The 26,271-nt window shown below is 51.2% G+C and overlaps 1 protein-coding gene and 2 pseudogenes across 1 annotated transcript; 2 read left to right on the forward strand and 1 right to left on the reverse strand.

Annotated features, from left to right (window-relative positions):
- Positions 1-646: 646 nt before the first annotated feature.
- On the forward strand, positions 647-7,253 carry LOC102852272 (cytochrome P450 11B2, mitochondrial-like). The gene is made up of 9 exons (XM_006879439.1): positions 647-885; positions 1,165-1,320; positions 3,814-4,013; positions 4,100-4,303; positions 4,454-4,608; positions 6,047-6,213; positions 6,500-6,578; positions 6,660-6,854; positions 7,140-7,253. The coding sequence occupies exons 1-9, from the start codon at positions 647-649 to the stop codon at positions 7,251-7,253; spliced, it is 1,509 nt and encodes a 502-aa protein (XP_006879501.1).
- Positions 7,254-10,832: 3,579 nt separating this feature from the next.
- On the reverse strand, positions 10,833-14,971 carry LOC102852676 (annotated as a pseudogene).
- A 2,193-nt stretch (positions 14,972-17,164) lies between these two features.
- LOC102865163 lies at positions 17,165-18,926 on the forward strand (annotated as a pseudogene).
- The last annotated feature ends 7,345 nt before the right edge of the window (positions 18,927-26,271 follow it).

Below are 26,271 nucleotides of genomic sequence, written 5' to 3' on the forward strand. Positions count from 1 at the left end.
ACCCTCACCACAAAGAGCTCAAGGAGAGTGTGGCTAGCCAGGCACTGTTCCTTCCTGGGCACACAGGACACCAACCTGCCGCTGACCCTCAGTCCTGCCAGGAACAATGACCAGTCCCTGGGGACTTTGCAGCCCCTTCTCCCCAATACTGGAACCGAAGAGCTAGACTCATCGGTGGCCAGACACTCTCAGCTATGGGAGCCCATCACAGGGTGCTGGACACAAAGCACTGGCCCACTCTCCACAGCCTGAAGCCTCCTGGGAGGACATGGGGCTAATCAGGGTAGCACCTCTCAACCTCAGTTAAGGCCTTGAAAGAGGACAAGAGAGAAAAACCAAGGCTGTCACTCTTGCTGATAAGCGATGACAATCTTGCTGGTGGCACAGTCTCTGACTGCCCTGCTCAGCCCGTCGGGGTAAAGCCAAGCCCTCGGCAGCCCCTCCTTCACCTGTCCCTGAGGAAATGAGGGGCCAGGTCCTGCCCACCACCACCCCCTTCCGCTGGGGAAAGAGCTCTGAGCCTGGCCTCGAGTCCTTGGCCTGCTCCAGGGACACTTTTGCCCATGACGTCAGCAAGGACAGCCAGGCTTGGCCTTGGGGGTGTATAAGAGAGTTGGGACTGTGACAGATTGGAGGGAGCATGAGCATGGCCCTCAGGAGGCAGGCAGGTGCACGGGCCACTGGGGTCCTGTGGGGCCTGTCCAGTGTGCGGGCCCTGGGCACCAGGGTCTCTGCAGCCGGCCAGGCAGTGCTGCCCTTTGAAGCCATTCCCCAGTGTCCTGGCAACAAGTGGGTGAGGATGCTGCGTGTCTGGAAGGAGCAGGGCCAGGAGAACCTGCATCTGGAGATGGAGAGGCACTTCCACGAGCTGGGGCCCATCTTCAGGTAGACTGTCCCCAGGAACACGCAGTCCTCTGTCCCCCAGGAGGGGACAGGGGGCTGCTGCTTGGCGTCCCTGACTGTAGAGACAGTGGCTCTGTGTCCAGGGGAGCGAGGACTCGAGTACTGTGGCTGCAGGGATTTTGATTAGACAGTGGAAAGGACTTTTCGGGTGCCAAGTGTCGTATCTGGAAGGAAGAAGAGGTCATCGAGGGGGGAGCCGGGACTGGCATGTTCAGAGTGGTCCATGGAGAACACAGCCAGTGGGCTTTCTGTCCCCCACAGGTACGACGTAGGAGGGGTTCCCATGGTGAATGTGATGCTGCCCAAGGACGTGGAGCGGCTACAGCAGGTGGACAGCCTGTACCCCTACCGGGTGCCCATAATGCCCTGGCTGGCCTACAGACACCATCGTGGACACAAACTTGGCGTGTTCTTGATGTGAGGTGCCATCTGAGGTGGGGAGGGCTGAGTACAGAGGCAGGGGGAGCCCAGCAGGATGCTGGCCGGGTCAGTAGAGAGCCTGGGTCATCATTATCCTGCTGTGAGGACATGCCCTGATGTTGTCTGCCCAGAAACAAGGGAAGACAGTAGTGAGACAAACTCCAGAAAAACCCTGCTTCCAAAGGGGGCACTAAATCTGGGACAGTGTGGTCACAGCCCTTGGTCACTGCGACAGTATTCATTCATTCCTGGGGGACACGTGCAGCCTCCATTCTGAGGCCACTAGTCCTGGAGTGCGGAATGAGCTTGTTACTGACACTCCAGGGACAATGAGAACGGGACCAACTGGCTGGTGGCATCCAGCTGAGGTGGCAGAAGGAGCTGGCCCTGGATTGTATCCTTCCTTTCTTGTTGAAGGGGAAACCTGGTCAAGAGCAAGTGACTGTCCTGCTGGTATCTGTTGTGCTGGGCACAGGCTGCCATGGAGACATGAGATTGTCCAAGACCTTCCCCATCTGTCAGGAAGGGGCTTGCCCTGCATGTGAGGCAGCCCTGGGTGGGGCCTCTGATCTGTGGACACCAGAAGAGGGTCAGGATGTTGGAGGACAGGGCTAGGAGAGGAATGGGTGTGTAAATCTGAGGGAAAAGCAGTGTGACTGTGTGTACGCACGTGTGCATAATTGTGGGTGTGCAACACCTGAAAGTGTGAAAGTATGACTGTACCTGTGTACACATGTATATGTGCGTGCATGCCCATGAAGGACAGGTGCGTACACGCATATGTATATATGTGAAAATTAGAGGATTGTGAGTGCAGGTGTCAGGGTGCTTGTGTGTGCATCTGAGGGCAGCTGTGTGAGCATGCACATGTGTAAGAATGAGAGAACTATGCTTGCAGGTGCACACATGTAGTCCATGTCCCTGCATCTGTGTGTCCACAGGATATGTAAGCGTTAGTGTGTGTAAGTATGTGTGAATGCACGTGCATGTGTTCTGTATGTGCCTTCACGAGTGTTTCTCCCTCCCTGTGTGTGTTTGAGGAGCTGCGTGTGTGCACCAGCATGCAAGGTGTACAAATGTAAACGTATCACGTGCACGTGTGCATGACATGTTGTGCTTGTGTATGCATGTTGGTGTAAATGTCTGTGCAAGCATTCATGCAGAAGTGTGTATCTGTGTTCAGGCGTGTGTGTGTGAGCCTGTGTGTGTGTGTGTGAGTGTGTGTGTGTGTGTGTGAATGCAAGTTTGCTGTGCACTAGGATCTGTGCATTTGAATATGCAGAATCTTCCATGTGTCGCACATACATGTGTCCGTGTGTATAAGAAGTACACTTATGTGTACCTGCTTGCATGTGCATGTGTGATGTGAATTTACACATGCCCACGTGTGTTCCTGTCTATCATGCATGCACACGTGAGCAGGTGTTGGAGTACATGAGTGTATATTTGCATGTGCATGTGGATATACGGCACTTTGGTGTGTGTGTGTGTGTGTGTGTGTGTGTGTACAGCCATGTGTACATGCACCTCAGCGTGTATGTTGTGCTTTGCACGCACATGCATTTCCCTGTGTGCGTGGTGGCCTGGTCGGAGGAAACCTCACTGCAAAAGGCATGTCGTTCATATCCACCAGCTGCTCTATAGGAGAAGCACGAACGGTCTCCTCCCATATTATTTACTGTCTCTGAAAACCCTAGCAGGTCAACTATGTGTCAGTTCCAACTCAATGGTGTACAACAACAACAACAACAACAACAACAACATGTGCTCCTGCATTTTTGTGTGTACAATGAGTGTTGTGTGTGAGGTGTCAGTGTGTGCTGTTGGGGAGTGTCTGCGTGTGAACCCATATGTGTGGGTGTATAAGGGCACTTATGTCTGTATGTGCACTTGATGTCCACCATCTGCTCTCAGGATTCTGAGAAGCCTGGTCAACAGACAGCAGTTTCATGCACAGGACCCGGGCAGAGACCGTACTATGCACATATGCCCTTTTTGAAGGGCACAAGAGTCGGGGCTCTGAGGTCAGGTATCAGGGTAAGAAGACAGGTGCTGCTGGATTTCCAGTCACTTTTCCGGGGCAGAACTGAGGGTCAGGGGAGCTCCTCTGAGTGGGAAAGGCTGGGCCTTGCAGCCAGCTGGACAAGTGCTCACACTGAGGACTTGGCCGGATGAGCACGGCAGGCGCCTTCCTGACCAGCAGCTGAGGTCAGAGCTTCTCTGGGAGGAGTGAGCACGACAGGTGTAAGATGTGTGCTGCGGGGAAGAGGGGTATGTGTGTGTACACACATCTGAGAGGGTGGTCACAGGCGCCTGTGTCAGCCGTCTCTGTGTGCCAGTGTGGGGGTGTGCACACCTGCTCCTTCCTGACCAGCAGCTGAGGTCGGCTCCGGGAGCTTCTCTGGGAAAGGTGAGCAGGACAGATGCGACCCTCAGCCTCCTCCTGCTTGACGCCTGGCCCTGCCCCTGGGCCCCCCCTCTGTTCCACAGGAACGGGCCCGAATGGCGCCACCACAGGCTGCACCTGAACCCTGACCTGCTGGAGCCCAGGAACACACACAAGTTCATGCCCATGGTGAACATGGTGGCCCGGGACTTCTCCCAGACCCTGAGGAACAAGGTGCTCCAGAATGCCCGTGCAAGCCTGACCCTGGACGTGCAGCTCAACATCTTCTTCTATATCATGGAAGGTGGGGCCCATCCCAGGACCCAGACAGGTACAGGAGGGAACGTGGAGCCAGCCTTGTCCTAAGGACGGTCATCGGTGTTCCCACAGCCAGCAACTTCGCCCTGTATGGCGAACGGATGGGCCTCCTGGGTCCCAACCCCAACCACGCCAGCCTGAACTTCCACGAGGCCATGAAGATCATGATGAATTCCACCGCACAGCTCTACATGCTGCCCCAGAGCCTGTCCCGCTGGGCCAGTGCCAGCGTTTGGGCCGAGCACTACCAGGCCTGGGACACCATCTTCCAGTTCGGTGAGGCTTCCCCTCCCATGTGCTCCAGTTCTCCACTGCTGTCCAGCAGGGACACTCAGGCTCACACAGAGGGTGGGGAGCGCAGTGGTCAGGGAAGGAGGAGCAGGGCCCTTCCTGCACCCATGCCTGTCCGTGCACTGTCCCCCACAGCCAACGACGCCATGCATAAAGTCTACCAGGACCTGGCGCTTGGCCGCCCGCAGCACTACAGTGGCATCATGGCAGAGCTGCTCCTGAACTCAGGCCTGTCTCTGGAAACCATCAAGGCCAATGCCGTGGAACTCACTGCAGGAAGTGTAGACACGGTCAGCCAGCACCCAGCTGCTCACTGGGCCACACCTCACTGCACCCCAGACAGTGTCCTCCCACCAGCTGGACACCTGGCCCCATTCATCTCCTCCCTGACATTGATGACACCCCTCACCTTGGTCTCTGCAGTGAAGGGACACTGAGGGCCCCATAGGCAACTGACAGGGGGACTGTGGCTGCAGGTATGACTGGACACGACACTCGGTGCAGAGGGGCCCAGTAAGCAGCACTGAAGCCCCTTCAGAGAAGCTGGCCTGGCTGCACTAGGCTCCTTCTTCAAGCAGCACATGACCTGTGGCTCTGACCACTCAGCAGAAAACTGAAGTGATGGCAGAGAGAGGAGGGATGGACAGGCTAGAGTGGGCGAGCGTGATGGGGACACTGAAGGGTCCAGCCCAGCTGAGCATGCGACACAGTCCTTGCCCCACGCGGATCCCCTTTGCCAGCCCTCACCAGGTCTCTCTTCATGGCATTGCCACTGTCTCACCCTGGAGCAGGGGAGCCCTGGAGCTGCCCATCCTAGACCATGGCGCTCACAGGAGACTTCCTCCAGGCTGCTGGGCTACTGTCCTAAACAAGGGTGACAGAGATTAGCTGGGCCAGTGCCAGGGTGTGGACTACAGGGAGTGAGGCAGCCTGCAGGGAAGGGGGGAAAGGCTGGGTACAGGGGGAGGGGGAGAGGGAGGGTGCAAGGGGAGAGGAAGGGTGCAGGGAGAGAGGGAGGGTGCAGGGAAGGGAAAAGCAAGGCACTGGGGGGTGCAGCAAATGAGGAAGGGTGCAGAGAAGAGGGAAGGGCAGGGCATTGAAGGGGTGCAGGGAGTGAGGGAGGGTGCATCGAAGGGGAGAAAGGCAGGGCATTGGGGCACAAGGTGCAGTCCTGCACTGGGCGCTCCATTCCAAATATCTTAGGCAGGTGGAGGGGCCACATTGTGTTCTGTGTGTGCAGGGAGTTAATGATCTTGGGCAGAGCTGCATGGGGACACAGGGGGCAAAGGGACAATCCCTGGCCCATTCTCCTGTCAGAGGAAAGCAGGCTGTGTGTGGAAATGGGTGAGAGATCCCGGGCTCCAGACCACATCCTGGACAGAACCACACGCCAGCTGCTGGCAGGAATGACCCAGAAGCAGGGACTGACTGAGGTGGGTCAGTGAGTTCACATGAGACAGAGTGCTGAGCTCAGTGCTGGGGATGTGCAGGGAGAGGACTGGTAGAGAGAGAAGCACATGGTGAGTCAACAATACAGGGGGCTCCACCTGTAGGGATTAGGGCTGTGGGAGGCTGCTGTCCCCAGGGGTCCTGGAAACTGAGAACTAGGGGTCTCAGAGTGCCCCTGACCAGTGAGTAAGGGGAAGAAACAGCTTGCTTTCCCAGGGGACAGCTCTGGGAGACCCCCGCCTGATCCAAGGCTTGACCCACTTCTCCCCTCTCCCACAGACATCTTACTCTCTGCTGATGACCCTCTTTGAGCTGGCCCGCAACCCTGATGTCCAGCATGCCCTGCGCCAGGAGAGCCTGGAGGCTAAAGCAACCCTCAGTGACAGTCCCCACAAGGCCCGCTCAAAGCTGCCCCTGCTGCAGGCTGCCCTCAAGGAGACCCTGCGGTAGGTGCCCTGCCCCTGCCCAGCTTTCCTGGGCCCACATAGACAGCAGCATCTGCCACGGGGTAACTCAGAGGACTTGTTGGAGTGCCAGTCCTCCCTTCTACATCAGCGAGCCTTTGTGTCCCTCTCTCATGTCCTGCTGGGGCAGCTGGGTGAGCAGGCTGCTGGCATTATCAGGTGAACCTTTCTGGGGGATCCACCCTTGGAAACCAGGAGAGGCATCGGGCATGGCTGATAGCAGCAGGGGCAGCGGAGGCAGTAGAGGACACTGTGTCGTTCACTGCAGGTTGTACCCCGTGGGTTTAACAGTGCAGAGGAAGGTGGCATCAGACCTGGTGCTGCAGAACTACCACATTCCAGCCGGGGTGAGTGAAGCCCCAGACCCTTCAGAGACCCCCCATGCCATGTGCTCCAGATCACCACGCTGACCTCACCCCTGTCCGCAGACCTTAGTCATGCTGAACCTCTACTCCTTGGGTCGAAACCCCAACGTGTTCCCGAGGCCAGAGCGCTATGACCCCCAGCGCTGGCTGAACAAAGACTCCACATCCAACTTCAATCACGTGGCCTTCGGTTTTGGGGTGCGCCAGTGCGTGGGACGTCGATTGGCGGAGGCAGAGATGCTGTTTTTCCTGCACCATGTGAGCAGCGGCCGTGGCCGCAGGACTAAACTTGGCAGGATGTGTGACTAAATATATACAGGCATTACTTCCTCTACCTCTGAGAAAGTGTGAAAAAAGAGGAGTCTGTGCAAGGGGGGGAGGCATTTGAGAAAGTCCATGGAGGGCAGCACAGGGTGCAGTCCTTGCCTGTGTCCTGAGCTTGGCAGGTGCTGTCCAGGCAGTTCCAACCCCCACACACACACTCCTTGTCCCTTACAGCTGGTCCCCGAGCCAGCCTCACATGTCTGCTGTGCTCTGTCCTAGGTGCTGACGAACTTCCTGGTGAAGACCTTCTCCTCTGACGACTTAAAGATGGTCTACCGCACAGTGCTGATGCCCTCCAACTACCCCCTCCTCACCTTCCAGGCCGTGGACTAGCTGACCGCCAGCAGAGCGCAGGGACCCGGACACCCCTCCCTCTGTGTCACCGCAGACACCTCTCTCAGCCCAGAGCCTGCTGCTCCACAGCCACACCCCAGTTCTCCCAGCCCCTTCACTACTGGAAGCCCGAGGCTCTCAGAGGCACAGAGAGTGCCCCGCTGGACAAGTGCACAATGACCAAGGGGTGACGATGGCCTGGAGGACATGGCTGTGTCCCTAGCCCTACTCCACCATCACCACTCTGTCCACGACCCTCTGTGTGCTGGGACGCCACCCTCAGCCCTAGGTCCAGTCGGCTCAGGGGGTCTAACCCCTTGTCTATCTGTCTGGTACCGCTCCTCCATCTACCCTCTCCCTCCTCCATGTCACAGCTGACCTCACAGGGTCACGGGTCACTGTACTTCTGTTACTGTACTTCTGAGTGACCATGTGAAGCTTATCTTTGGCCAAGGAAGTAGTTATCAAACAGAGCAGGAAGACACTGCATGGTTCAAAATCAGGAAAAGAGTGTATCAGGGATGTGTCCTATCTCCATACCTTTTCAACCTGTATGTGGAACAGATCACTGGGGAGGCTGGACTTTAGGAAGATAAGTGTGAATTCAGGATTCAAGGAAGACTCCTCAACCACCGGCATTATGCAGATGATATGGCTTTGTTGAAACTGAGGAGAACCTGACAAGTTTGTTCTTACCGCCGGGCCAACTGGAAGCATCATGATTGGTGGAGAATAGATCGAGGTTGTTAACAATTTCAGCTTGCTTGGCTCCACAATCGACACTTGGCACTAGCAGTCAGGAAATCAAAAGATGAATTGTATTGGGTAAGTCTGCTATCAGGGACCTTTCCAAAGTGCAAAAAGCAATGATGTCAGCCTAGAGACTAAGGTGTACCTGATTTAATCCATGCATCAGAGAGCTGGGCAATGACTAAGGATTACAGGACTGATGATGCCTCTGTGTTGTGGTACTGGAGGAGACTTGAACATATCATGGGCCACTGGAATAACAATTAGGTCTGTCTTGAATATGGTGAAACCAAATTTCTCCTTAGAGGCTAGAAAGAAAAGAGCATTATGCTTGGAGGTTGGAGGGACAGTGCAGGAGGGAAAGACCAAGGATGAGATGGATTGATACTGTAACTGGGCCAACGAGGGGTAGGTGTGTCAGAGTCAGTGAGACTGGCTCAGGACAGGGTAGGCTTCAGGGCTGTTGTATGTAGGGTGGCTATGTGCGTAACAACAACATGTACAATGTTTTCAAATGGTATTTTCAATTTCCTCATATGCGTGTGAAATTTGAGCAGTGAATAAAGAAACCTGCAGAAAAGAAACACATTTGAATCAAGTCGTGTTGACAAGAATGGGAAAACACTATGCACTGTCAGAAAGCCAAATCCTCCGTGAACAGAACGTAGCCAGAGTGCGTCATAGAAGTTTGCACAGAAAGCCTTTATTTCTCCTAACTTAGGAAAGCTGTCTAAAGAGGCCAGTCTACAGAGACGTTTTCATGCTTAGGGAAGTGAAGGGTCAGCCAGAAAGGGAAGCTAGTGATAGAGGTGGAGAGTCACAGTGGCCACAACGGGCTTACACACAGTGGAGGTTGTGAGGATGGCATCCGGTCAGTCAGTGGACTGGAAAACATCATGGAGAAGAGCATGGAATAGGAGAGAGCAGCTGCTTCTCCACAGTAAAGCTGATTCCTCTCCGGATGAGGAGATGCCTCAATGCAGAAAGCAGGGGAAGGGGGCACTTTATGTCTGCAGAACTTAACAAGCACTCAAATCCCAGAACCTCATCTTCACATGGCTTTAATGTAGGGTCTGACCACGTTGCCCAGAGGCCAGCGTGCAGGAGGATGGTGACCCCTCAGGCTGTGCATGGCAGTGTGACCCTGAGCAGCCCTGACCACCTGCGCTCACTTCCTGCGGGGACAGTAGTCCAGGGTCTTCCCTGTGGGGTGGGAGTTCCACCAATGACTTCCACGATCACAACACATACTATCACCAGGAAAGGACTAAACTGAAAGAGCAGTGGAAACGTGTGAATGACAGTCGTCTAGGAGGAGAGAGCTCACCAGATGTCTGCTAGAGCAGGGAGCTTCAAGAGGCTGACAAACATCCAGAAAGATCCAAACACCAGGACGAGGCTGAGCTCTGCGGGTGGGATCAGGTGGTGCTGTCTTATCTGTAGCCATGGCGTCAATGACCCTCATTTCTATACTTCCCAAATCCCCAAGAGGGACCTGTATGGGCACTAAAATCAAGGTGCCTAGTGTAGGGGTGCTGAGTCGTGCTCCGCTTGAAGGCAATCAACAACAACAAGTCTAGCAATAAGAGCTTGGAGCTGCTCCAGGGTCAGGAGAGGGAATGGCTGTGGAGCAGCGCCCTCCGGCCTGAGAGGGGCACCTGTGGTGACACACATGGAGCTGGGCTCCAGGCTCTGGGCTTTGCTGGTGACCCGCTACAAGGGATAAAGCAGTCATGGCTTGGGAGGGACCTGGTCCAGCGGCTCTTGGGAGTTGGTATGCCTGGCCCCTGTGTGGTGGGGTCACCCTCAGCTCCTGCCTGGACAAGCTAGGTGCTGGGATTGTGGAAGCGCTGGGAAGTGCTGAGGGGGCTGTGGAGGCTGTGGCCAGCTTCCCCTAGTGGACACATTCCTACTTGGGGAATTGATATTGCCCTGTGTGCATGACAACAAGCGGCAGCCAGCTGTGTGACCTTGGCCAAGAAGACGGGGGACCAAGCCTGGGACGCCTCGCCGAGGGCTCTTTGAAGAGGGGCCACCAGGACTTTAGACAAAGGCCTTTACTTAAAGTGCAGGGAGCTACAAGCTGGTCAAGGGAGTCCCTTTTGAACCTCCTTCTGGACAACTGTGTCCTCTTGGGAAACTCACCTCTGACCTGCTTCCTCGTGACTCCAGGGTGGCTCCACAGCATCTTTGAGCCCCGCCACCCCCCGTGTCCAGTCTGCTGCTCTTTTCCTAGCAATTGTGCACTGATGACTACCTTACACACGCCTGAATCTGGAGACAAATATCTTAAGGGCCAGGTTGCCCCAAAAAACCCAACAGCAGCCAAGAAGGACAGACAGTCGGATGGACAGTGTAAACCCCACACTAGAGTCTGAGGTTCCCGTGGACAGGTCGGGTCGTGTGTCACAAATACAGTGACAGAGGGACAGCACAGAGGACCCTGTGAGGTCAGCTGTGACATGGAGGAGGGAGAGGGTAGATGGAGGAGCGGTACCAGACAGATAGACAAGGGGTTAGACCCCCTGAGCCGACTGGACCTAGGGCTGAGGGTGGCGTCCCAGCACACAGAGGGTCGTGGACAGAGTGGTGATGGTGGAGTAGGGCTAGGGACACAGCCATGTCCTCCAGGCCATCGTCACCCCTTGGTCATTGTGCACTTGTCCAGCGGGGCACTCTCTGTGCCTCTGAGAGCCTCGGGCTTCCAGTAGTGAAGGGGCTGGGAGAACTGGGGTGTGGCTGTGGAGCAGCAGGCTCTGGGCTGAGAGAGGTGTCTGCGGTGACACAGAGGGAGGGGTGTCCGGGTCCCTGCGCTCTGCTGGCGGTCAGCTAGTCCACGGCCTGGAAGGTGAGGAGGGGGTAGTTGGAGGGCATCAGCACTGTGCGGTAGACCATCTTTAAGTCGTCAGAGGAGAAGGTCTTCACCAGGAAGTTCGTCAGCACCTAGGACAGAGCACAGCGGACATGTGAGGCTGGCTCGGGGACCAGCTGTAAGGGACAAGGAGTGTGTGTGTGGGGGTTGGAACTGCCTGGACAGCACCTGCCAAGCTCAGGACACAGGCAAGGACTGCACCCTGTGCTGCCCTCCATGGACCTTCTCAAATGCCTCCCCCCCTTGCACAGACTCCTCTTTTTTCACACTTTCTCAGAGGTAGAGGAAGTAATGCCTGTATATATTTAGTCACACATCCTGCCAAGTTTAGTCCTGCAGCCACGGCCGCTGCTCACATGGTGCAGGAAAAACAGCATCTCTGCCTCCGCCAATCGACGTCCCACGCACTGGCGCACCCCAAAACCGAAGGCCACGTGATTGAAGTTGGATGTGGAGTCTTTGTTCAGCCAGCGCTGGGGGTCATAGCGCTCTGGCCTCGGGAACACGTTGGGGTTTCGACCCAAGGAGTAGAGGTTCAACATGACTAAGGTCTGCGGACAGGGGTGAGGTCAGCGTGGTGATCTGGAGCACATGGCATGGGGGTCTCTGAAGGGTCTGGGGCTTCACTCACCCCGGCTGGAATGTGGTAGTTCTGCAGCACCAGGTCTGATGCCACCTTCCTCTGCACTGTTAAACCCACGGGGTACAACCTGCAGTGAACGACACAGTGTCCTCTACTGCCTCCGCTGCCCCTGCTGCTATCAGCCATGCCCGATGCCTCTCCTGGTTTCCAAGGGTGGATCCCCCAGAAAGGTTCACCTGATAATGCCAGCAGCCTACTCACCCAGCTGCCCCAGCAGGACATGAGAGAGGGACACAAAGGCTCGCTGATGTAGAAGGGAGGACTGGCACTCCAACAAGTCCTCTGAGTTACCCCGTGGCAGATGCTGCTGTCTATGTGGGCCCAGGAAAGCTGGGCAGGGGCAGGACACCTACCGCAGGGTCTCCTTGAGGGCAGCCTGCAGCAGGGGCAGCTTTGAGCGGGCCTTGTGGGGACTGTCACTGAGGGTTGCTTTAGCCTCCAGGCTCTCCTGGCGCAGGGCATGCTGGACATCAGGGTTGCGGGCCAGCTCAAAGAGGGTCATCAGCAGAGAGTAAGATGTCTGTGGGAGAGGGGAGAAGTGGGTCAAGCCTTGGATCAGGCGGGGGTCTCCCAGAGCTGTCCCCTGGGAAAGCAAGCTGTTTCTTCCCCTTACTCACTGGTCAGGGGCACTCTGAGACCCCTAGTTCTCAGTTTCCAGGACCCCTGGGGACAGCAGCCTCCCACAGCCCTAATCCCTACAGATGGAGCCCCCTGTATTGTTGACTCACCATGTGCTTCTCTCTCTACCAGTCCTCTCCCTGCACATCCCCAGCACTGAGCTCAGCACTCTGTCTCATGTGAACTCACTGACCCACCTTAGTCAGTCCCTGCTTCTGGGTCATTCCTGCCAGCAGCTGGCGTGTGGTTCTGTCCAGGATGTGGTCTGGAGCCCGGGATCTCTCACCCATTTCCACACACAGCCTGCTTCCCTCTGACAGGAGAATGGGCCAGGGATTGTCCCTTTGCCCCCTGTGTCCCCATGCAGCTCTGCCCAAGATCATTAACTCCCTGCACACACAGAACATAATGTGGCCCCTCCACCTGCCTAAGATACTTGGAACCGAGGCCCAGTGTAGAACTCTACCCACTCCCCCCAATGCCGTGCCTTCCCCCCTTCCCTCTACCCCCACCTCATTCCCTGCACCCTCCCTCTCCCCCAGTGCCCTTCCTCTCCCTCCCGCACCCTCCCTCTCCCCCTGCACCCTCCCTCTCTCCCTGCACCCTCCCTCTCCCCCTGCACCCTCCCTCTCTCCCTGCACCCTTCCTCTCTCCCTGTACCCTCCCTCTCCCCCTCCCCCTGTACCCAGCCTTTCCCCCTTCCCTGCAGGCTGCCTCACTCCCTGTAGTCCACACCCTGGCACTGGCCCAGATAATCTCTGTCACCCTTGTTTAGGACAGTAGCTCAGCAGCCTGGAGGAAGTCTCCTGTGAGCGCCATGGTCTAGGATGGGCAGCTCCAGGGCCCCGTGTCTACACTTCCTGCAGTGAGTTACACTGGCATTCTGGAGTACCTTGTTCCTCAGAGCCTGGGAGAAGTCCCGGGCCACCATGTTCACCATGGGCATGAACTTGTGTGTGTTCCTGGGCTCCAGCAGGTCAGGGTTCAGGTGCAGCCTGTGGTGGCACCATTCGGGCCCGTTCCTGTGGAACAGAGAGGGGGGCCCAGGGCCAGGGCCAGGCGTCAAGCAGGAGGAGGCTGAGGGTTGCACCTGTCCTGCTCATCTCTCCCAGAGAAGCTCCCGGAGCCGACCTCAGCTGCTGGTCAGGAAGGAGCAGGTGTGCACACCCCGACACTGGCACAGAGATGGCTGACACAGGCACCTGTGACCACTCTCCCACATGTATGTACACACACACACACACACACACACACACACACACACACACACACACCTTACACCTGTCTTGCTCCTTGTCCCGAAGCTGCCTTTGTGGTGAGGACAGATGCAGTTCCGTGTCCACCTGCTGATTTTCAGGGTTGTCCCTTCAGTGGTCAGGAAGGTAGAATCCTGAGACCACCGTTCAACTCCTCTGAGGACATCAGTTCCACCAGTCTCCATCATCACTGTCCCTGGACTGTGTCAGTAACAAGTGTATGTTTGATCTCCTTGGGAATGTCACAGCCGAGGATGGCCCCCAGGATGTGCTGATTCTACGACTGAAGATTGTCATTGCAGTGACTAGATGTCCGCCCTGTAGGAGGGAGTGGACCCTGCACCCTCGTGGTAGAACCTGTCTTTCTTCTTCACTGCTGTTTTTACGTTCTGTCAAGCCGAGTAGGACTCACAGCAACCCTCTGCACAGCAGACCTGAGCCCTGTCCTGTCCTGAACCATCCCCATCATCTCTGACACACGGGAGCCATCACTGTCTGTCTCACTGGAGTCTTCCTCTCCTTTGTAGACTCCACCTTTCCAAGCCTGCTCTCTGCAAAGAGTTACCTCTCCTAGCAACATGCCCAAAGAATGAGAAATGAAGCTTTCTTTCCTTTGCCTTCATGGAGTATTGCAGCTGCACCTCGCCCAAGCCACATCTGTTCCTTTGGCAGTCCATAGAATATTCGGTTTCTTTCTCCAACACCGCAGCTCAAAGATACCAATATTTCTTTCATCCTTATTCATTGTCCAGCTCTCAGAAGCATAACGAGTGATTGAAAAGACCTTGGCCTGAAGCCTCACAGCATTACAGGGGTGACGTGGACTCCCTCCTGACCTGGGCAGCATCCTGCTGGGCTCCCCCTGCCTCTGTACTCAGCCCTCCCCACCTCAGATGGCACCTCACATCAAGAACACGCCAAGTTTGTGTCCACGATGGTGTCTGTAGGCCAGCCAGGGCACCATGGGGACCCAACAGGGGTACAGGCTGTCCACCTGCTGTAGCCGCTCCACGTCCTTGGGCAGCATCACATTCACCATGGGAACCCCTCCTACGTCGTAAATGTGGGGGACAGAAAGCCCACTGGCTGTGTTCTCCATGGACCACTCTGAACATGCCAGTCGCGGCTCCCCCCTCGATGACCTCTTCTTCCTCCCAGATACGACACTTGGCACCCGAAAAGTCCTTTCCACTGTCTAATCAAAATCCCTGCAGCCACAGTACTCGAGTCCTCGCTCCCCTGGACACAGAGCCACTGTCTCTACAGTCAGGGACGCCAAGCACCAACCCCCTGTCCCCTCCTGGGGGACAGAGGACTGCGTGTTCCTGGGGACAGTCTACCTGAAGATGGGCCCCAGCTCGTGGAAGTGCCTCTCCATCTCCAGATGCAGGCTCTCCTGGCCCTGCTCCTTCCAGACACACAGCATCCTCTCCCACTTGTTGCCAGGACACTGGGGAATGGCTTCAAAGGGCAGCACTGCCTGGCCGGCTGCAGAGACCCTGGTGCCCAGGGCCCGCACACTGGACAGGCCCCACAGGACCCCAGTGGCCCGTGCACCTGCCTGCCTCCTGAGGGCCATGCTCATGCTCCCTCCAATCTGTCACAGTCCCAACTCTCTTATACACCCCCAAGGCCAAGCCTGGCTGTCCTTGCTGGCATCATGGACAAAAGTGTCCCTGGAGCAGGCCAAGAACTTGAGGCCAGGCTCAGAGGATGGTGGTGGCCAGGTCCTGGCCCCTCATTTCTCCAGGGACAGGGGAGGAGGAGCTGCTGAGGGCTTGGGTTTTCCCCAATGGGCTGAGCAGGGCAGTCAGAGACTGTGCCACCAGCAAGATTGACATCGCTCACCAAGAAGAGTGACAGCCTTGGCTTTTCTCTCTTGTCCTCCTTCAAGGCCTTAACTGGGGTTGAGAGGTGCTACCCTGATTAGCCCAGTGTCCCTCATCCTCCTTGATGCCCTGTGGCCATCCCAGCTGGTCATCTTGCTGTCAGCTCCCTGCTGTGATGGGGATACCAAGCACAGAGAGTGTTTGTCCTTTCTCAGGCCTCCTCGTGCGCTGGGGACTTCAGATTCCATTCCAGCGTCCTGCTCCTGCATCCAGGGCCGGCCCTGTCGTGCTCCACAGGCCCACTTCCTGATGGATCCAGAGCTCCTGAAATATTTGAACTCCTTTCCTTGTTCCACCAATGGGCTTGATCTGATTGTACTGCCTACAATTTTCTCACTTGAGGGCAGAGTCCACACAGCCTGGCCTGGTTACTCTCTGGACCTTTACAAAAGCTGCCCTCTGGCCTTTTCTGCAGCACTGTGTCTGGCTGGATGTGAGTGTGCGTGGGTACCTGGCCGTCTGGCACCACATTAACACATATGGGGACCTCAGGGTGCTGGTACCTACATGGGAGCAAACTAGGGTTCAGAGAGATCTGGCAGATGTCCAGGTCACTCCACAACTGGGGTAGGGCCTGGTGTTTCATCTCCTGACCATGTGCTCTTTTGCCTTTAAACTAACATGTAAACAGGGTCACCGTTATCAGTGAGTAAACAGCCTTGAGTTGGGGATGCTGATTCAGAATTACTCACATTCTATGCAAGTCAACTTTCAAAGAGAAATGATGATGAGTGTGTTCCTGTCATAGCAGAGCAATGATGCTGGATGGCGTGGCTCTTGTCCTTGAGGTGGTAGCTTTTGCCTCTTGCCACAACTCCTGTATGAAGCATTTCACCCTCGTGAGGCCCAGACAGCGGGGGACAGGGGAAGGGAATACACACATGTCTGCACCAAGCCTCCAGAATATGACTCTGCCTTTCCCAGGCCCTTTACATTGGAACCAAGATCTAGGCCCAGAAATGTCAACAAGTATGTTGTGTTGTGATGAAGGAAGGTGAGTTCTCAAAGCCCTTCCTCCTATCTCAACTTCCCCCAGGTCCTCAAGGTTGTCTGGTTCTCAGATGTTCAAGTTAGGACTGTTGTGTTGGCTACGAATCATAGTGACCCTAGGAACAACAGATTGGAGCCGTTCCCTGTGCTGCACCATCTTCACGATCTCACCGTGCTGAATCCTTGGCTGCAGTCACTGTATCGCACCATCCCATTGAAGAGCTTCCTTTCTTCTGCTGATCTTGTGGCTTTCCCAACATCATGTGTCTGTCAAGGAGTTGGCCTCTCCAAACAATATGTCCAAAGTGTGTGAGATGAAATTCTACCATCTTTCCATCTAAGGGACAACTTGATGGCTGCGCTTCATGGAAGACAAACTTGTTTGCTTTTTCAGCAGCCTATGGCATGTAAAATATTCTTTATCAAAACCACAATTCAAAAGCATTGATTCTTCTTCGATCTTCTAATTTTCTTATGCATAGAAAACAATTGAAAATACCATGGCTTAGAGAAGATAAAAAAAAATTAAAAATAAAAGGGGGGAATACTAAGAGTATGGCAACCATAAAAACCCAGAAGTAGTGATATTTATCTGTGATAAAATACATGTCAATGCAAAAACTATCACAAAGGACAAGGTCGCTACATCATGATTAAAGGGTCAATAGAACAAGAGAGCATAACAATATTAAATATGTATGCACCAGCCCGCCCCTCCCCACCCCGCCCCTCGCTGCTCCTGTGCAGGGCGGGCGGGCGCTGCAGAGGCCGTGGCTGCTGCTTCCTTGGACCACTTTGCTGAGGAGCCACGGGGAGGAGCCGCGGAGCCCCAAGGGGAGCAGCGCGTGGGCACCAGGCTCTTCATGGCCTCGGGCGCCCCTCCACCCCCCTGCATCATGAGCTGGGGCACCGAGCTGCGGGATCAGTTTGACAACCTTGAAAAACACCCAGTGGGGAATTGATATTCTTGAGAAAGACATTACATTTGTAAAGGAAAGGACAGAGGTTGAAGTCAGCTATGCAAAGCAACTCAGGAATCTCTCCAAGAAGTACCAACTGAAGAAGAATTCAAAGGAGGAGGAATAACAAGTCTACGTCATGTAGAGCGTTCCTTTGCACCCTGAGTGAGGTGAATGACTATGCGGGGCAGCATGAAGTGACCTCCGAGAACATGAGCTCCCAGATCACTGTGGAGTTAGCGCGCTACCTCCAGAAACTGAAGCAAGAGAGGAAATCGCATTTCCATGATGGACTCAAGGCACAGCAGGAAGCAACTTGAATCAAGTAAAAGGCGACTTGAGCGAGATTGCAAAGAGGCTGACCGAGCACAATAGTATTTTGATAAAATGGACGCTGACATCAATGTGACAAAAGCTGAAGTGGAAAAGGCACGACAGCAAGCTCAAATACGTCACCAAATGGCAGAAGACAGCAAAGCGGATTACTGTGCAGTCCTCCGGAATTTCAACCATGAGCAACATGAATATGACCATACACACATACCCAACATCTTCCAGAAGATACAAGAGATGGCGGGAAGGCGCACAGTGAGAACTGGAGAATCCATGAAGACATGCAGACGTTGGTCGGCAGGTGATACCAGCTATAGGCAAATGCTTGGTGGAATCAATTGATCAGAAAAATGGTTCACAGCTGGTGATTGAAGCTTGTAAGTCACATTTTGAGCCTCCTGGAGACATCGAATTTGAGGATTACACTCAGCTAATGAAGCGCATGGTGTCAGATAACAGCCTGTCCAGTTCCAGAGGAGAAGGCAAATTGGAGCTCAAATTTGGTGGAAAATCTAAAGGAAAGTTACAGCTGCTCATAAAAAAAAAAAAAGCGTATGTCCCTTTTAACATCCCCACATCAGCCGTCCCCTCTTCCCCCTGCCTCTGCCTCACCTCTACTGTTCCCAACCGCCCCCAGTCTCCCAAGCAGCAAAAGGAACCCCTCTCCCATATCTTCAATGAGTTCATGACCTCCAAACCCAAAATCCACTGCTAGGAGCCTAAAGCATGGGGGTGCAACACCAGAGGATTTCAGCAACCTGCCACCTGAACAGAGGAGGAAAAAGCTGCAACAGAAAGTCGATGAATTAAATAAAGAAATCCAAAAGGAGATGGATCAAAGAGATGCCATAACAAAAATGAAAGATGTCTACCTAAAGAATCCTCAAATGGGAGACCCAGCCAGTTTAGATCACTAATTGACAAAAGTTGGCCACAATATAGAAAAATTACGGCTGGAGGTCCAGAAATTTGAGACCTGGTTGGCTGAGGTGGAAGGCAGGCTCCCAGCACAACGGGACCAGGTCCTCTGAGAGAGTGGAATGTACGATGCCCAGAACCGGAAGAGCCCAGATGGCAGTTACACAGAGGAACAGAGTCAGGAGAGTGAGGTGAAGGTACTGGCCACTGATTTTGACGATGAATTTGACAACGAGGAGCCGCTTCCCGCCATCGGGACTTGTAAAGCTCTCTACACGTTTGAGGGTCAGAATGAAGGAACCATTTATTTCTGTAGCTGAAGGCTGTCATAGAGGAAGACAAAGGTGACGGGTGGACCCGCATCCAGAGGAACGAAGATGAAGAGGGTTACGTTCCCACTTCATACGTTGAAATCTGTTTGGACAAAAATGCCAAAGATTCCTAAAGGTGGCGTTTGGCATCCAGAGCCTCGGCTGAGCCTTCCCAGGAGAAACCACTTGATCTGCTTGTCCAGGCCTCAGGCGCGCCCGTGTGAATGGACTCTTGCTCTGGCGTGTAGGGCACCACTTGACTCTCAGCCCCACGCCCCTCGGCCGCTTGCCTTTTCCTTTCTTTCTACAGCATGCTTCTTGTGGCTCGGCTACCCCCATGGCCCAGACTGGCCACTTTTTTGAGGAGTAAGTTGTAGGGATTGTCCCCTTCCCCACACTACACGGTCAAGGGAGACCTCCAGCAAGACCCCCCCCACCCCTTCACTGGCACATTGGCCCTCAGTCCACCTGGCGCAGGTCCTGACTGATCCTCATTTCACACTGTGGCTTCTGTGAAAACTCTGCCCCTGGTCTCACGAGGAGACTCACAGAATCTGGATCAGGAAGGCTTAACCCAGGTGGACTGAGCCCCCTTGCGTCACTTTCCTGTGTCATTTACATAAGGAATGACACCATCTTCTCCGGAGTCCATTAAGCGTTCAGTGGTCCTTTTTTGATTTCGGGGTGCTCTGCTCCACACTGAACCACAGCCACCTCCTTGCTGTCTCAGCTCCAGGACTTGTGTGGCTGATACTGGGGCCGATGTGCACTCATGCTTTTGTTGGAGACCGTCTTCAGAGGCTCAGAGGGGCTGAACTGGAAGTCAGTTTCCAGGCACATGTCAGCCCTGATGCCTGCATGCATCCACCTTCCAGAAGGTCCTCTTCCTGCTTCTCTCTGCTAATGAGACCTGTGGACGGGAGGCACTCTGTGAACGAGCGGCTTGCCTTAGCACTCTAGCTCATTGCAAAGATGAAATCCTCTCTTTTCCATGAATTCCAACATTTCCATCTTAGTAGTTTAGTGCTTACATCACCAAACACCCCATTCCTCTTGTGGTCTGTCAAGTGACCCTGTGTGTCCTCCAGGCCACCCCCCTTCACTGGGTTTGCTTCGTTTCCTTCCCCTTTGGAATATCTGAGGACAAACTCAGATGGTGTTACCGTGCCCACTCATGCCTTAGAGCCGCGTAGCTTCTCTTTTCATTTGGTGCAGAAACAGTCAACAGAAATCAGCTGCGGGAATGACATCTGAAGCCCAAGGGTGAAATTGGCCGTGTGTAACTTGGTGGTCACTTGGCGTTCTCAGTGTTTCTCCCTATTTAAGAATGTAAGGTGAGAACTCTCACGGAACAGGGACTGCAAACACAGGGCCTGATGGGTGACCTGTCTCTGTTCGTGGTTCACTGCATGTGTGGAAATTAGGAATCTCATTCCTCTCAGCACACCACGGTTGACCACACACCACATTTCAGGAGCAGCTCAGTCAGCCCTCAGTGGCTGGAAGCCACAATCGAGGCAGTGCCAAGGGTAGGCAGTTGAAGAGGAAGTGGCTTTGGGTGTAACAAAGGGACAAGCACAGGCCTCCTATCAGCCTGTCTTCCTCAGAAGGGAGGTTGGGGAGGCAGAACGGGCCCTGAAAAGTGTCATGGAAGCCCGGGCTGCTGCACCGGCAGTGGGCTTCTGTCCCCGACGGTGGTGACCTGACTGTACCTGGCTGGTCAGTTAAGCCAGAGGACTGGTTTGGCAGATGATTTTCAATTCAGAATGCTGAAGGATAAGAGAGGGGGCTGCCCCTGTGCCTCTGCAAACCAGCAAGTCCACAGGTAACCAGGTCCCAGCCACTCCTGGGAGGGCTCTTTGTCAACAAGATGGCCAGAGATCTCCAGAGACTTCTGAACGTCATCACATCAAGCTGACCACTCTCCAATCCACAAGGATGTGAAATGGGTTTTTTGTTTGTTTGTTTTACTTGTTTTTAATCTGTTTTTAGAGACTCAGTAATGCACGAGCATTGCCTCTTTCACATTCTGGGATAGGATAGATTAATTTTCCTGCAATGTAAGGAGAAAAGTATAAACTGCTGTAATTTGTTCTTTTAACGTCTGTTAAAGCCAGTATATGCTTGTACCCCTCCACTTGTATCTCCTGTGCCTTTTTCTCCCCCTCCTGTATCACTCGGGCCCAAACACAGAATGGAAAAGGAGTGCTTCTAAACGTTTAATCTTAGTGTTTGCTTTCTTTTTTGCCTGTCTGTGTGGCTAATGTGGAAAGAGCAATGCTGTACCAGCTGGGCTTATTAAAGGAAATAAATTATTATATGATGATAGTTTAAATATATAATTTACTCTGGGAATCCTACTGTGAAACCATTTCCATCATTACGGAGCATTTCACATGTATAGTAGAAGTAGCGTCTGGTTCCTCCCCCTGCCCACTGCCTGCCATTTCTCCGCCAGCGCTAGAACATTGTGTGGGAGAAAGCCTCATTGTTAGGGAGCCTGCCCCCAAAGTGACTTAAAAACATAATGAAAGAGAGGACCTCATCACTGATCCCCTTTTTCCTTCTTAGAATAAGTAGGGGGCAAACTCAACAGGCATGGAAAGCTGTTGTGGGATCTTTGTGCTTTCATCACACTCATCTTAAAACTTTTAGGTTGTTAGGCACAGCTGAGACAAAGCTGTAGCTTGCCTCAGCAGCTGTGGCAGGGGCCTCGAATGCCTCTTGGTAACATCTGTAATCGCAGAAGACGCTTACTGAAAGTGGAAAAGTTAACGCTGATGCTAAACGTTTATTCTAGAAATACTGGTTACAAAGCTTCTTATTGGCTCTGCCACTTGTGCTTACTTACATCATCAAAAAAAGTCAGAAAATTATCCAAGATTCCTTTATAACATGATGTACCTTTCAAGGTGTGTGTGTGTGTGTGTGTGTGTGTGTGTGTGTGTCACTAATTCTAAACTTTGGAGGCATTTCAGTGCTGTAAAGTCCATTGCCATTGTGACAGTCCTGGAAATTGCCCATTTATTTGTCTCTGGAGATGGAATTAAACCAAATAAAGTGCTTCCATTGGAAGGCTTATATTGACCTTGTAACTATCTGTTAATCCTCTAAATGTTAAATAAAAGTATAACTTCTGGCACAATAAAAAAATATGTATGCACCAAATGATAGAGCTTCAAAATATACAAAGCGAACATTAACAAAACTGAAAAAAGAAATAACACCATTGTAGTAGTATGAGACTTCAATTCACCACTCTCAAGACAAGATAGACCTACCAAAAAGAAACTCAACAAAGATGCTGATGAACTAAACCACACAATGAATCGACTTGATCTCATAGATATAGACAGGCTAATGCACTCCATAAAAGCACAGTATACCTTCTTCTCCAATGTGCATGGAACATTCTCCAGAAGAGATCATATTTTGGGTCACAAGGCAAGCATCAGTAAATTAAAAAACATAGAAATAATACAAAGCATCTTTGCTACAAAATTATAAATAACAGGATAAAGAAGAACCCCCCCCCATACATTTGGAAGCTGAACAACACCTGGCTTGAACATGATTGGGTAATAGAAGAAATTAAAAAATGAAATTAAAAAGTTTCTTGAAACAAATGACAATGGAAACACAACTTACCAAAACCTCTGGGAAACAGTTAAAGCAGTAATTAGAGGTCAATTTATAGCAATAAGCAAAGACATAGAAAAAATTGTAATTGACTCTCTAAATTAACATCTCCAACAAATTGAAGAACAGAAAGAAAACCCGACACCCTCTAAAAAAACTTGAAACTATAAAAATTAGGGCAGAAATAAATGAAACTAAAAAAACCACAGAAAAATAATTGAAACCATGAACAAAACCAAGGAGTTGGTTCTTCAAAAAGGTCATTAAAATTGACAAACCATTAGCAAAATTAATGAAGGAAAAGAAAGAAAAGACACAGTAATCTGTACAAGAGATGGAAAGAGCAATGTCACAACAGAACCAACTAAAATAAAAAGGTTAACAACAGAATATTATTTAAAAACTATACTCAGATATGAAAATCTAGAAGAAATGGACAAATACTTAGACACTCACAATCTACCTAAACTGACACAGACCTAAACTGAACACCTGAACAAACCAATTACATAAGAAGACATTAAAAAGGTAATAATACATCTTCCAACAAAAAAGTGCCCTGTACCAGATGGTTTTACCAGTGATTTTTTTTCACACATTCAGAAAAGAATTGTCATCAATTCTGCAGAAACTATTTTAGAAAATAGAAAAAGATGGAATTCTTCCAGACTCATTCTATGAAACAAACATATCCTTGATACTAAAGTCAGGTAAAGACACCACCAAAATAGAAAGCTATATGCCAGTATCTCTCATGAACATAGATGCAAAAATCCTGAATAAAATCCTGGCCAATAGAATCCAACAATAATACATCAAAAAATAATTCGCCATGACCAAGTGGATTCATAACAGGTATGCAAGGATGGTTTAACACAAGAAAAACAATCAGTGTAATCCATCACATTAACAAAGCAAAGAACAAGAACTACATGATCCTATCAATTGATGCAGAAAAGGCCTTTAACAAAATCCAACACCCTTTCCTGATTAAAACACTCAACAAAATAGGATTAGAGGGCAATTCCTTCAACATATTAAAAAGTATATATGCAAACACAAGAGCCAAAATTGTTCTCAATGGAGAGAGATTAAAGGAATTCCCTTTGAGAACAGGAACTAGGCAAGATGCCCACTATCACTTCTCCTATTCAGTTTTGTATTGGAAGTCTCAGTGATAGGAATAAGACAAGAGAAGGAAATAAGAGGTATCCAAATTGGCAAAGAGGGTGTAAAATTATCTCTCTGTGCAGGTGATATGATAGTGTACCTAGAAAATCCTAAAGACTCTGAGAAAACTACTGGACATAGTCAACCAATTCATCAAAGTGGCAGGATACAAGATCAATATACAAAAATCAGTTGGATTTCTCTACAGTAACAAAGAGAATACAGAACTGGAGCTTAAAAAAAAAACAATACCCTTCACAATAGCTAATCACAAGATTAAATACTTGGGAGTAAATCCAAGTAGAAACACAAAAGACCTATTTAAAGAGAATTACAAAACATTACTACAAGAAACAAAAGGAGACCTGGAGAAATGGAGGAATATACTATGCTCTTGGATAGGAAGACTCAATATTGCGAAAATGACTATTTTACCAAAGGCGATCTACAAGTTCAATGCAATCTCAACACAAACACCAATTCCATTCTTCAACATGATAGAAAAGGCAATTTCCAATTTAATCTGGAATGGAAAGAGACCTCAAATAAGCAAAGCACTCCCGAAAGAGGTAGGGGACATCTCATTTCCTGATCTCAAATCCTACTACACAGGTGTGGTGGTCAAGACAGCATGGTTCTAGTACAATGACAGACACATAGATCAATGGAATAGAATTGAGAACCTACAAATCAATCTACCTATAGTCAACTGATTTTTAACAAGGAAATGAAATCAGTTAAGTGGGGAAATGAAAGCCTCTTTAACAAATGGTTTTGGCAAAATTGGAAAACTATCTGTAGAAAACTCAAGCAAGGTCCTCACCTCACACCATACACAAAAAACCAACTCAAAGTGGATCAAGGACCCAGGAATAAAACCAAGGACTATAAAGGTAATCAGAGAAAAGCTTGGAAGTACTCTAGAAGCTCTAGTCCACAACACAAAGAGTCTCCCAAGCATCCTGAGAAACCTACAACCAGGAGAGGATAAAATAGATAAATGGGACCTTCTAAGAATCAAATCTCTATGCTCATCCAAAAAAACTTTTCCAACAGGGTAAAAAGGGAAGCCACACACTGGGGAAAAAATTGGTAATGACATGTCTGTTTAGCTCCTTAATATCTTGATTTCTTCCCTCTGCTTTGACTTTTCGGTGCTCTAGTGCAATATTCAGTCTCTTCTGACATCTATTTTGGTCTTTTCTTCCTCATCTGCCTTTGTAATGACCTTTTGCTCTCTTCCTGAATGATATTCTTGATATCCTCCCACAACTCATCTGGCCTTCACTCATTAGTGTTCAAGACCTCAAACCTGTTCCTGAGATTGTTCTGAAATTCAGATAGGATAGACTTAAGGTCATATTTTGGTTCCCATGGATTTAATTTTCCTCAGCTTCAGCTTAAACTTGCATATGAGTAGTTGGTAGTCTGTTCCACAATCAGCACTTGGCCTAGTTTTCACAGCTGATATTGAGCTTCTCTAGCTGTTCTTTCCACAGATGTAATTGATCTGATTCCCATGCATACCATCAAGTGAAATCCATGTGTATAGCCTGCATTTATGTCTTATAAAATGTACTTGCAATGAATAAATCATTGATTGTGCAAAATTCTATCATTCTATCTCCAGCTTCATTTCTGTCACTGAATCCATGTTTCCCAACTACTGATCCTTCTTCCCTGTTTCCAACTTTCGCAGTCTAGTTACCCATTATTATTAATGCTTCTTGAGTGTATGTTCAATCAATCTCTGACTGCAAAAGTTGGTAGAAATCTTCTACTTCCTCTTATTTGGCTCTGACTTCTCTTTAACCGCTAATCCTAGGTATAGCATGGATGAACCTAATGTTTTCTACAGGGGTTTTGAGTGAAATCGATTCCATTCATTTGTGTCTGCAGGCCACCATCTCATCCATTAGGCAGAGAGGTCTTGAGGCTGAGCTGTGGAATAAATCCCCAGTGGTGGATTTTTGTGATAGGTCCCTGCATGCACTTTGGAGTTTTGGATAAAGATGAGAAGAAGGGTGCCAGATTCCCTTGTAGAAGATGCATGCCAGTTTAAACTCACTTTGACTACAGAAGCACCCCACAGTCAAGAGCCACACAGTAGTGTTAACGGTTTTGTGAGATTTGCCAAATTACAAAGTACAAAACAATAGTATTGAAAATGCCACTTGAGAAGGACAGGGGAGAAATGGATGCCTTTGAGCTGTGGTGTTGGAGCAGAGCACTGAATATCCTGTGGATGGTCAGAAGAACACACAGGGGTGTCTTGGAGAGGGTGCAGCCAGAGTGGTCCTTGGAGGCGAGGAGGGTGCAGCTTCAGCTCATGTACTTTGGGCCTCTGGCTAGGAGAGGCTATTCCTTGGAGAGGGACATCAGTGCTGGGAAAGGTGGAGGGACAGCGAAGGGGAGGAAGACCCTTCACCAGGTGGAGGGACACAGCGATTGCAGCCATGAGATGGTGAGAATGGCCTGGGGTGGAACAGGGTTCAGCTCTGTGTGGTTCACAGGGTCGCCACAAGTCATTCTGAAAGTCACCCACCAGTAACTTCAGACTAGTCTGGAAGGTATTACTTTTGTAGTCCAGAAGCTGTTATCACAGCTCTAAAGCAGGCATATCCTGTTGGTGTAGCAAGCATTTATCTGATATTTTTTTCTTTTCACATT

The sequence above is a fragment of the Elephantulus edwardii genome, unplaced genomic scaffold (assembly GCF_000299155.1).
Source record: "Elephantulus edwardii isolate Elephantulus edwardi_28Jun2011 unplaced genomic scaffold, EleEdw1.0 scaffold00003, whole genome shotgun sequence".
NCBI lineage: Eukaryota > Metazoa > Chordata > Mammalia > Macroscelidea > Macroscelididae > Elephantulus > Elephantulus edwardii.